The 13,113-nt window shown below is 39.9% G+C and overlaps 1 protein-coding gene across 1 annotated transcript; it reads right to left on the bottom strand.

Annotated features, from left to right (window-relative positions):
* Positions 1 to 281: 281 nt before the first annotated feature.
* On the bottom strand, positions 282 to 12,971 carry MPHOSPH10 (M-phase phosphoprotein 10). Its single transcript, XM_044980257.1, has 11 exons — positions 12,762 to 12,971; positions 9,286 to 9,946; positions 7,993 to 8,135; positions 7,122 to 7,302; positions 6,648 to 6,789; positions 6,001 to 6,068; positions 4,462 to 4,599; positions 3,259 to 3,369; positions 2,934 to 3,041; positions 2,010 to 2,240; positions 282 to 485 (listed from the first exon to the last, which is right to left on the bottom strand). The coding sequence occupies exons 1-11, from the start codon at positions 12,839 to 12,841 to the stop codon at positions 345 to 347; spliced, it is 2,004 nt and encodes a 667-aa protein (XP_044836192.1). The 5' UTR covers positions 12,842 to 12,971; the 3' UTR covers positions 282 to 344.
* Positions 12,972 to 13,113: the final 142 nt, after the last annotated feature.

Genomic DNA, 13,113 nt, shown 5'->3' with positions numbered 1-13,113 from the left:
TGAGCCCCCTCATACATCCCGCACCCCCCTCCCACACGCCAACCTCCTGCCCAGGCCCTGCATACAATTTCCCCACCCAGATGTGGCCAAAAGTTTGCCCACCCGTTTTAGAGAAAGAAGAAAGACTGAATTCCTAGTAGAAAAAAAGTAAGTATAAGTCTGAAAGAGCATGAACAGTCTAGCACATTTTCATCACTTGCAGCAGGAAAGACACTCAACTGAACTTCAACTTACAGAAGATTTTCGAGCACTATATAAAATAAAAGCTACTATTCAAAGTGCAATGTTAACAAATTAGAAACATTTACTTTAATATATACAAGGTACAGCATGTATAAAATGTATTATAATTTAAGTTTCTGAGCAGAAATTTCTTGCTGTGTCTTATGTATTTTCTTGGCACCTTTGATTTGCATTTTCACTTGATCTTGTAATTGAGAAAAGAATGCTTGAGATGATTTCAAAGCCCTGTCTTTACCTTCATCCTGTCAATAGACAAAGTGTTTATTATAATAAAGGACAAGCTAGCAAGTGTTCCAATGGACTGATATAACTACACAATTACTAGTTAAACAACCTTTTTTATTTTAAATATACCATACTTATAATCTAATTGATAACTGATTTGCAGACAGCTGTTACACCATCCTGGGTTTTTGTCATACTGTAATTTCAAAAGATAAGGGATGTGTTCCCTCTTCATGCATATGCTTAATACCTATTAAATGTTAATGAGAGGTATATGTGCAAATCCAGGAACAAATCCTTGGACATTATCAGTCCCCCTAGAGAAATGCAGATTTATTGCGTTTACAAAAATAAAAAAAGTGCAAATGCACAAATGTTTTAGATGGATAACTACTTTCCATATTCTCTTTTCCCTGTTTTAAAAACTTCTAATATTAGGAATTAATGGTCTCTTGTACATGGTAAACCCTTAAGGAACTATATAGATTTAATGTTTTACTATATTCAAGATACAAGATCAATATTTTGGTGTTACAAAGAAGTCCCATACAACTAGTATTTGTTCTTGTAACATTTGATGTTATTTTTTGTTTGAATTTGAAGTACTATTCTGAATTATATCTATAAAGCTCAGGAGGAACTAGCTAGGGTCCTGATCGTCCAAATACTTAAAGCATGCAAGTAATTCCATTGAGTTTGATGGAACTACTCACATGCATAAAATTAAGCATGTACGCAATTTTTTTTTCAAGATTGCAGCTCAGGTTGTGAATTTTTAAATAAAGCAGCACAGAATATAAATAGTGTGTGTCACTTATACTTTAAAGATTAATTCCAAAATAACTGTTTTACAGTTCACATTTTCTTTGCTGGATCTACAGATTAAGTTATTTGCACATACTAAAGGAATGGGTAAGATGCTTTTAAATATTATAAGATAGCCTCATGCAGATATAGCAATTGCAGAAGAAAGCATCTATGTAAATATTTCTATAATTTAAAATCATGATAGTTTATTCAAGGTAAAAAACAAAAATCTACAGAACACAAACACTGCAAATATCAATAAACATAACTGGTCAGACCGCCTCTGTTTTGAAATTAAATATGGACACCTTGGGCCACATTCTCTGTGAAGGAAGTGCTCAGCCCAGGTATGAATAAAAAGGCATTGATCAGTCCCCGGCACAGGTTAAAATAGCTTAACATCCCAAGGAATCAAGGCAGAAGCTGGAGTTTACCAGGGTGCAGGAATGCCCACAACCACACCCCATGAGCTGGTTGCAGAGGAAAGATGACAGCATAGGAGTTCCTGTGATAGCCCATGCTATTTGAGAGCAGGGTTGCTTTACACCGGGGGGGGGGGGGTGGAGGGGGAGGAGAAACAGGATGGGACAAAGCAGCTAGTGTGCGGCCCAGCACAGAGGAATTGCATTTAAAAAAAAACAACAAGGTTTTCTAAATGACAAGGCAGGAAACCAATATCCAATAACTACATATACATTTGAAATTTACTACTAGACTATGTAAGACAGACTTACCTTGAGCAAAGTTGTTTTGCCTTCTTTGGTGAGCTTTTTTACTTTTGCTGCAACAGCTTGTTTGCTGAGTTGCGTGCCTTGTTCTGGCTTTGTTTTTTTCAGGAGTTTTTGACGCTTCTTCTTCTCCCTTAGCTTCATACGTCTGTGAAGCTTCTTCTTTCTTCGTTCTCGTTTTTTGTCTGTGGTAGTCTTTTCTGCATCTGTTTTCACATCTCCAGCTTTACTCTTTTCCTAGAAAGACAAAACTGCATAATTTTTGGATCCAAAAGTGCTATCTAGGCTAGTGACGAGTACAACCAGAATGGGCACCCTTGCTATACATTTCATTGACTAGCCAGCAGAAGTAGCACTATTCATCTCTCACACAAAGTAGTCTTTGTGTTTATTTCATGTCTCCTGTACCCAGCTTCCTGCGGCTGAGAATGTGCCTGAATTAGTAAAACAGAGGAGCCCAAATGGCGTAACTCACTCATGCTAGCCATGGGAACTAAAAATTCCTACAGATTATATTATGTATATATTTTATTTTCCCCACCCTCTCTTAACTTTCATATATAGATATAGATATATATACACACACACATGTATACATATGGGAAAACAAAGACAGATTAACTGTCTAAAGCTAAAGACGGTAAAGCAGATTAAGCATAGTACATTTCTTAACAATAAAGAGTATTAGGCAGTCAAACAGTCTACATAGTAGGGTAATTTTCAAAAACAGAATAACCTATGCTGAAAAGGAAGCTCAGCAGGTGGCGAGGAAGGCAGTCAAATCTAGTTAAGCCAAGCTGTTCCCCTATGAAGGGGGTTCCAAGAGAAGAATGTCAGAGAAAAGGAGTTCTCTGTTCTGAGGGTACAGGGTACCCGCAGTGTGCAGACACAAAAGGAAGCCTGTCTGCGGCTCTAGATTAAATTTCTTACCTTAATCTCCTCTGGAGCCAGGAGAGCTGCATCACTAACGCTAACTGGTGCAACTTCTTCCATAATTATAGCTGGAAGATTTGAGACGATTTTAACCTCTGGCACGGGCTAGAAAGAAGGAAATGTCTTTTATGTATATGAATATCATGCCACAGCAATATATTACTAACTGAACTAAGTCACACTAAATACATTCCCATTTATATTAAGGCTGATTATGTTTCTGAAATACTCAACAAGCAATTGCATTGGAAGTATCCCTCACTTTACTGCCTATTTCCCAAACATGTTTTATTGTATGAAGTGTGAAAACTAATGGACTCACTGGTTTAGGTGTGAAATGGAAGTTGGAAAGAGCATCCAATTTTAGGAAGAGTGAATCCATCATTTTTTGAATTTCTACATGTTCAGGATTTTCTTCCTCTTCAGTTTTTTGCTGTTAATAATAAAAAACAAACAAACAAACATAATGTTAATAGAAAAATCACTTATAGAGAAACTTGCATATAAAGATATTAGAGCATTTTACATTATAGCTCGTAATGTTGCAGTACGCAATTTATACCTATTTTACAGATGGACAGAGCCCTGCATGGATACAAAATTTGTATCTGCATCTGATCCACAAACATGGTCCATGGGTATAAAGTGGACATCCACAGATCTGTACTACAGATGGGTTCATTGAGCCACAGAGGGTTTAAGTGATCTTCAATATGTGAACAGCCGAGGGGAAGATTTCCAAAGAGTCAGGCACCCAACTTCCACTGAAAATCAAGGGGAGGTAGGTACCTAACTCTTACTTGTGTGTTTGAAAAAAAACCTCTCAGACTCAGACCACCACTCAGGAGCCCAGAGTCTGATTAAATTCTGGGATGATGTTTCACATTGGTAAGTGGCTGTGCAGCTCAAATATCATGTGAAGTTGGCTAGAGAAGGGGAAGTTAGGGAAGCTTAGGCTCCTATTCATTCACTTTAAACCAAATTCACATGTGAATTTCTGTGTTGCTCCACACTCCCATTAGATGTAGTAAAGAAGATTAAAACAAAAGCCTTAGTAGATCAAGTCTGAGATTTACTGAACTCTTAATATTTTTAATTGATTTAAAGGATTTGCATTATCCGTGAACTCAAAAGGTTCAGCCAAATAATTATTCTGATAGTATAAACTGGAGTGGTTTAATCAAATATGAGTTACGTAAAAGATGGTCCAATATTAATCTCCCCGATGGACTTTCTTTTAAAGCAAATCGCTGTTCCAGAATGTAACTTCTTTCTATTATTTTTATGCCACATTTTAAGACAATGATTCTGTCTTGTCAGTATTTGTGCAAATTTAACAGTAAATGTTGAATTTTTGTATCAGTTCAGCTGCCTGGGTTGTACTTATTGAACACATCAGGATTTCCCAATACTTATGGCAATTCAGTGTTTAAAAATAAAAAATAAAACTTTCAAGCAGTCACGATTTGATTTTTCCAACCAACAGCAATGGCACTGTGTTTGTGTGTCCATTATCATAACTTACTTGGTTGAGTGTCAAATACTCCTGCTCATAGATTTCAGCAAGACTCAATTTGCTCTTTTCATGATCCAGAGTTAGACGCTTCTTGTATTCAAAGGCATCCTCTTTTGGTTTTTCTTTACGTATTACATCATCCCAAGCCTAAGACAAAACCATAAAATAGTTAAGATACAATTGCGTCAAATAAGCTTTAATAGACCATTTTTATACATCATATTCTATCAGACATCTCATTTATTGTTTCAGCTAGCACATTAACTTGATTTTCCAACATTGCATTGAACCCAACAGCAAAGGGCAATTTATTATACAATGGGTGCTACCTTTTATTTTGCCACAACTTCACCAGATTCAGTAATTGCCAACACCACACTATAGTTAAGATAGTATCTTTTAAGGAATTGTATTTAGTCCAAAAAAGCTCACACCCTGTTAAACAAGACTGAAGGATAGACACCCTCATCTGTTCACCAGTCTTTTTTTGCACTGATGCAACCAAAGATGGTATACTAATTAACAACCAAGAATAAAATTTTGAAAGTACTTTTTGTATAAATTATTAACAGCAATATGGTTTCTGTGTAATTAAAATTAAAAAATTCTATTATACTATACTTATTTACCCACCGGATCTGTTAAATATATTTTGAAAAAAATTATTCTTGGTCAATATTCTGAGTAGAGATTATTAAATAGAGATCTGCATATCCATTATATAAATTCCAAGCACACAACTCAAATTAGTCCTTTTATAGTTGAATCTGTAAACTGGGAGGGTAATTTTAATTATCTATCTAATTGAGATATGTTATAGCTAAGGCTATGTTTTAGTCACGGGTATTTTTAGTAAAAGTCATGGACAAGTCACAGGCAGTAAACAAAAATTCACGGCCCATGAGCTGTCCATGATTTTTACTATATAATTAATTAAATTACAACTTGGGCTGGGGGTGCTCTGGAGGTGGCAGCCCGGGGGCACCGCTGGTGCTGGGGAGGCTGGTGGCTGTTTCTGGGGAGCCCCTCCTCCCCCCAAGGTAAGTGCTGCCCTGCACCCCAACCCCCTGCCCCAGCCCTGAGGCCCCCCCTCCCCAAACTGCTGCCAGGGGGCGCACACAGTGGCCTGGGACTGCTCCAGCAGCGCCAGCGCGGCTGTCTCCAGGGCTGCCTGATCTGCTTGGGCTGCCCCAGAGCTAACCACACTGGCTGCTGCAGAAATCACGGAAAGTCATGGAATCCGTGACAAATACGCTGCTTAGTTATAGCACCCAAAAGGATACAGAATGGAATCATTAAGAATACACTATCAGCATTAAGCAAAAGCAATATTCAGATATTTTATTTCTTCTGGAAATGCTCAGGAGACAAACTGACACCTAAAAAACTAAGGACCTTAAACTCATGCTTGGAATTCATTCCTGTGCCCCCAAAACTCCAAGTTAATACAAGTACATTGGAATGTACCAGACAGTGTTTAGGGTTTGATTTTGTTGAAATATTTAAGCTTCCAAATAAAACAAAGAGGTGAAGGCAAATTTTATTAACCTGATCTTTTATCCTCTGTTTGATAATATCTTCAAGCTGAAAGGTGGTTTCCTCTGTGATCACAGGAGCTAAGAGGGCAAAAAAACACCAAGTTTAAAGTATTTAGAAACTAAATCATTAATTAAATGAAAAGGAGATTAACAGTTCTGGAGATATTATTTTTGCATTGATTTTAACTGGTACCGCTTGTTCTATAAACAAAAAAAAAGACTGACAAAAATGCTAGACTATATATACAGTACTTTAGAGAGCCATATTGGCCTGGAATGAAGATGACTAGGCAGGCTAGTAGGTTTATTTCCTCAGGAAAACTTGCATAGCATGAAAGTTTGAGAAAGATAACCAAGTTGTGTTTGCCCTATAAATAAGTGGACACAAACAATGGGTCATTCTCATTTGATAAAGCTTAGTTCACATCTGAAAGTTCAACAAATGGGTGAGGCAATACAATTTCTATGTGGTAAAATATGGCCCTATAAATATTCTAGTTTGGGCAATGTTTGGCAAGTTTAAAAGGATGGTGGAGGGAGGACGGGGGGGGGGGGGGGGAGAGGAGGAAAAACAGACAGCATTTGTGCACCACCCTCACCAGTAAAACAAACAAATTACTTAACATAATGTCTGAAATTTAGCATAACAGTATTTACCCATTCTGACTGCATGGTCAAAGAGCAAAGATTCCTCCAAAAGGCTGTTTTCAGGTCGTTTTTGTCCAGTCACTTCTCCTGTAAGCTGCCAAGGTTTTTCCTCCAACAACTTCTTTTCTAGAGATTTAATTTTTTCATGCATCTGAAAGATAAAATTTTTTAAATGTTGAAAAAAATTAAAAAGTTAAATGCACTTGTTTAGCAACAAACAAAGGGAAATCAAGTTAGAGTAAAGAATATGAATAATTACTCCAGGTATTTCTAGATTCTTTACACACCTTTTGCCTTATCTTTCTGTAAATATGCCACTATTTTATCATATTTTCCTCTAAAAATTTTCTGAAGCTTTCAGACAACTTGATGATATTTACAAATACAATCAACTTATTAGTAACATACATGCCTTTGGCTCAAGTTTAAGCAGAAAACTTCAAATCAATTGCTTTTGAAGGGATACTAGAACATCTTAGTTACCTTTTCCTGCCTTTTTTCAAAAAAAGATTTTATTCCAGTGGGATCAGTTCTCTTCTCATCTGGTATATCTGTATCGTCTTCTTTTTCACTGTCCTCTGGTAAGTTAAAAGTAACTTTTTTAGAGACTTCTTTAGCTTTCTCATTCTTCTCCATAACGTCCATTTCATTATTTTCCTCAAACCTATAAACGTTAAAATGCTGTTACATAAATGGAAATAATACATGCTTGTGACATTTATTGTTTAATATATTATACAAGCCACAGGTATAGTATATTATACAAGCCACAGGCTCCCCCTTTTTAGGTAATAATGCTGCCCACGTATTATTGCAACTAGATATGAAAATGGTATTATAGTTAATGTTTAAAATTAAATATACACAAGTTGAGAGGGAGGGTACTGTACATAATACATTTTCAGAGATTCCCAAAAACTTTTACTGCACTTTCCTTAAGACCTAACATAACCAGAAAGGTAGGCTTTTGGGTGACCTCCTACATATCTAGTGGAGATATGCCGCCTCAGTTGAAGCAATACATAATTCATTTAGTTAAAGTCATTTACTCAAATCCCACAGGGCAACAATAAAACAGTCTAATGACTCTTCTTTTCTAAGTCAAAAAGTAGTTAGTGAACACGTTACACTGGCACTACTGAAAGCCAAAACAAGCACATTAACAGTGAATGAAATACTTTCTACAAGTTTTAAAAGGCTGCTCCTTCCTTAATATAATACTATTTTCTCTGACAAAGAGATTCCTAAATTTCCATTTTATTTTCTGTTTAAGAGATGGTGTCACATTGTCAGTGACAATTCAAATAACTGGCAGATCCCACAGAACAGTTACAAATCGTTCAAGTGTACATACTCATCAAATATGCCTTCTTCATCCTCCTCTTCCATGTCACCTTCATCATTCTGATCATTTTCACTATCATTAGCTAGGTCATCATTGTCATCAATAGGGTCAAAGAAATCTTTATATTTCAAATTTCTAGAACTTTTAACTGACTGGAGAGAGGAGAAAATAAGAGGTTACCCAGTGAAAGTGACAAGTCTAAGTGACTAAGAATCTTTCATTTCCATGAGGACCATGTTATATATACCTGCAGTATAAGATCTGCAACAGGAATTCAATGGATTTCAACATTAACCACTGGTCTGGTAGACAGTAGCCTTAGTCCAAGTGAGACATTTTTAATGTTGTCAATTAATAGTCAATTCTATTTTAATTTGCTCAGAGACCAAAGAGCGGAAAAGCAGTGGATTTTAACAACTCACATATTTGCTGAGCTATGTGGGGTAGCTCATAAATCCCTGACAACATAAACTGATGCATGTTACAGCCATGTGTTATCACTTCCAGAAGCACCTATTTTTCTCTTATTATATCACAAATAAGATACTGAAAGAACGGAATTGTCACAAGCAATGTTAGTCAAGAAAGCCTGAAAGTAATTTTCAAGCCAGAATACAGCAGCTCAAGTTTATTCACAGCCTTATAAAAAAAAAAGAAAAAAAAAATCTACAAACTCTTACAACACATATACTACTCACCCAAGTGACCAAGGGACCCTGTCCTTTCCTCTCTCCACCTCTCAGAGTTTACCACCTCCACCTGTTTTGTCTTAAGTTGGGCCCTACTTCAGCTATTTGATCCACATGGGCAGACCCCTATGATCATGAAGAGTCCCAACGACTTCAGTAAAATGCTGCACAGGCATGAAGATCCATCCAAATGTAGGTTGTAAACTCTTCAGGGTAGGGACTTTTTTATTTGATCCCACATATTTATATTATGTTAATAGATCCACAGATTTTTAAGTCCAGAAGGGACCATTATGGTCATCTAGTCTGATCTCCTGCATAATACAGGCTATAGAATTACAGGCTAGTAATTCCTGCTTTTAGCCCAATAATTTGTGGTTGAATTAACAGCACATCTTTCGGCATCTGATCTTGACCTTAAGATTTAAAGTAACGAGAACCCACCAAAACCTTGTTAAATTGTTTCGATAGTTAATTATACTTTTTTTTTTAAGTCTGCATTTTGTTTCCAATTTGAACTACAATTTCAATTTCATGTCAGTTTTTTAAGCTAATTTAAATTATACTGGCTTGTGACAAAAGTGTTTCTAATTCTGGATGCATATACCCTTACCTTGATTTTATTTTTTTCAGATTCTTCATCCTCATCAGAAAGAATATCTTCAAAATAATCAATCTCATCCTCCTCATCATCATCATCCTCCTCCTTCTTCCTGCTTTCTTCTTTTTCTACATCTTCCAAAAAGGCTTCCATCTCAGCCAAGCTGAAAAATTTATCATCCACTATGGACTTTTCTCTTGATTTTTTCCAGGTAGTCTTCTTCAACTTTTGAATCTGTTGCTCTAGCTCATCAACATCAAAGTCAACATCTGAATCCTCATCACTACATAGCTGCCTTTTCCTTACTTTGGATTTACTTTGCTTTTCTTTAGCCTCACTTTCATCTTCAATACAGGCAGGTTCTGCTTCCATGCCATCTTCTTGTTCCACTTGCTTAGCACTGCTAGTGTCTGCCTCAAAGTCATCCTCTTCTTGGGCTGGGAAAAGGTAGAGATCTTTGTCTTTAACATCTCTAGCAACAGCTTTCTTGAAGTAGTCTAGAACTGCATTATTCTGTAGCTCTATTTGTTGCCAGATCTGTTCTTCATCAAAGTTTTCTATTACCAGTTTTTTTAAAGGACTCCCACGCACTAGTTTTGTCCCTTGTGCTTTATGCAAATCATAAAGAGTCTTTGTCAATGAACTGAAGTCTGCAGCCAGTCCATCTTGCACACTGATAAAAACAAAATTAAAAACATCACTGCACATAACAATAGCAAACTGAAAAAATGTTAAAATTCAAAAGTCAATTAGAAAGCAATCTGAGTTATGACAAATGCATTTTTACAAAGGGAAACTTGTATAGCCTTAAGATTGTTCCTCTTTTAGGGTATGGCTACACTTACAAATCTGCAGCGCTGGTAGTTGCAGCGCTGGTCATCCAGCTGTGCAGGGCCAGCGCTGGTGTGTGGCCACACTCACAGCTACCAGCGCTGCAGTGTGGCCACATTTGTAGCATTTGCAGCGCTGTTGGGAGTGATGAATTATGGGCAGCTATCCCAGCATTCAAGTGGCAGCAACGTGCTTTTCAAAAGAGGGGGGTGTGGGGCAGTGTGACAGGGACCGGGGAGGAGAGAGAGAGAGTGGATTTTTGGAACCGACACTGTGCAAAATCAGAAAATTTTCCCACCCCCTTACTGTTAACTGCAAACAACCTGCATCCAACATACTCCCCTCTGCCCCCTCCCCCCCGTTTCTCTCAAGCAAAGCAAACACTCAACCCCTGCAGGGGTTATCTCATTTCATTGTTGACAGTAGTTACAGATTAATGACAGCAAACAGGAGCTATAAGCAGCTCCCAGTGCGGTGCACGGAGCCCGGAGCTCCGAATTGACAACAAAACAAAGAGAGGCTGCATAACAAAACAAAGGGAATAATTTAGTTAAAAGCATTCTGGGATACTCCTTATACCCTGGAGGCCAATAACAGCGCTGGTGAGTGTCCACACTCGATGACCAGCGCTGCAGAACCAGCGCTGCAACCCTTATACCCCAAGCAGACCTGGGTGTACGGCCAGCGCTGCAGCCAGGGAGTTGCAGCGCTGGTTGTGCCCTGCAAGTGTGGACAGGGTGTAATTGCAGCGCTGGAAAGCCTCTACCAGCGCTGCAACTTGCAAGTGTAGCCAAGCCCTTAGATATTTGTGGAGTTCACTTGGTGGGTGCAGGGTTTACCAAATGGTTCCTCTGATGGTCCCTTTACATCTGTTCAGTGTTTTTGCAGCAAATGCCTGGTTGCCCTTCAACAACTGCAGGTTTTACTTTGTTTATTACACAGCGTTTGCAGTCCTATTAGTAAAATCCTTTGAAATAAAAGTATATAATTAAGCTCAAACTTTAAAACGTGTAACACATACCTAGAGGTACTGAAATGAAATGGACCATAGTTAAGGCTATGGGTTTGTCACATAAGTCACCGATTCAGTGACTTTCCGTGACTTCTGAAGTGGCAGGTGCCCTTGGCCTATGGGCAGCTCAGGCAGCCACTGCGCCAGTAGCACCAACCACTTGGGCCACCACCCCTTCCCCACATGCAGTAGCAGAGTTTGAGTGTGGGAGGGGGTTGGGGCCTGGGACAGGGGCTCCTCGGAAGCGGCAACATCCCCCTAGCTCAGCTGCTAGGCAAAGGTGTGGCCAGGCAGCTCTGTGCACTGCCTCCACCCAGAGCACTTGCTTTGCAACTCCCATTGGCCAGGAACCGTGGCCAATGGAAGCTGCAGTGGTGGTGCCTGCACACCTCTACCTAGCAGCTGAGCAAGTGGGATGTCACCTTAACCATAGTTATTGCTTAGGGATTAACTAGTTTGTCATCTTTTTCCTCAAAATACATTTGTTTTTAAGTTTTCTTCAAATTTTAAATATACTCTTGGTAATCTATTCAAAAGAGCTCAAAAAGAGAGGTCATAATGGAAATTCTCACAGGATAAAACCTAAGGTCCCCAATCCTGGAACCAGATTCATGCAGAGTGCCATCCAATTGTGGAACGAAGACCTAAGTTACAGTTGCTGTGTAGAATTCAGACAGGCCCGAAGTCTTACTCACATATACAAGGATTTCCTCATTTACAAGTAGCTTTTAAAATAGCTCCCCCTTGCTAAAAAGGATTTTACTCTGTGTGTTCCAATGAAATTTTAAGTCCCCTTTTTAACCTTAACTCAATCACCACATCAACAGAAGGCCACAGAATTTTGAGCTTGTACATATACCTAAATTAATCTTTCCCTAAATGACAAAAAACAGATTTAGGCCCATTCAAAGTTAGTGTTATTACTACAATTAAACAGTTCATTTTAATCATGCAAGTGAAACCTATATACACTTTCTCCCTAACAGAGAAGACAAGGTTGGGTGGGCTAATTAACAAAGCACTGCCAGTCCAGAGTCTTGAAAAATCACAGATCAAGGCCTCAAAATCGTGAGATTATCTTAATAATGAGATTTTTTAAATGTCTTGTTTCTAAACTTTTACATTATATTCAGCTCACATTTTCAAGCTTTCCCCTGCAACTATGAGTGCTAGAGACTTACTTTTATTTGTAACGAAGGTATTTGTGCAACAACTAGCAAAACGGGGTCCTGGTCTATGACTGGCCCCAAAGTGCTTCCGAAATGCAATAAAATAATAATAGCAGACAGGGAGGCTTGGTGTTCGCCTGGCGAAAATCCCAGGGAGATAAGACCATCCCCCCTCCCTCCCCGCGAGTGGGGCTGGCAATGGGGCCGCGGTGCGCCGTTACCCAGGGAAGGCAGAGAGGGGGCAAAGCAGGGGGTGTGGCCCGGGTCTGAAGCTCTCCCCTGGGAGGAGGGAAGGAGCGAGGGGGCAGGACGGGTTCTCGGAGGCTGCTGCGCTTGTCCGGAGGGAGCGCCCAGAGCGCAGTCCGGGCCGGGCAGGGGAGGAGCGATCCAGGGGAGCCGCGGCGGCGGCGGCGGCCTGCCCCCGGGCCGGGGATTTCTGAAGCTGGGGGCGGGGGGGGCGCGGTAGGGAGTTTCACCTGAGGAAGCGCTCCGGCTGGGCCGCGGCGGCACCTAGCACCTCCAGGCACGTCTCCAGCCTCCGGCTGGGCGCCGCCATCTTCAGCCTCTACGCAGAGTCCACATGGGGAGAGGTCTGGAGGCGGGGCCGCAGCCCCACCAGGGCTCCGGCGAGCACCTCCGCCAACCCGCTCCGGACACCAACGCGGGCACTGGCAGAAAGGTTCCGCGTCGCAAGGGTTCCGCCTCGGGATCCTTCCTCGTCCCCAGCCGGGCGGCCGTGTGTGCCACAGGAAGGGGAGGGGACTGCAAGGCCTGGGCACTCGTTCACGCCAGCACGTTCCTGCCCCCACGCGAGCAGCTTCCAAAACA

Source organism: Mauremys mutica, chromosome 11, assembly GCF_020497125.1.
Source record: "Mauremys mutica isolate MM-2020 ecotype Southern chromosome 11, ASM2049712v1, whole genome shotgun sequence".
NCBI lineage: Eukaryota > Metazoa > Chordata > Testudines > Geoemydidae > Mauremys > Mauremys mutica.
Note: the sequence above shows the minus strand (reverse complement) of the source record. Positions and strands in the feature narration are given on the sequence as shown.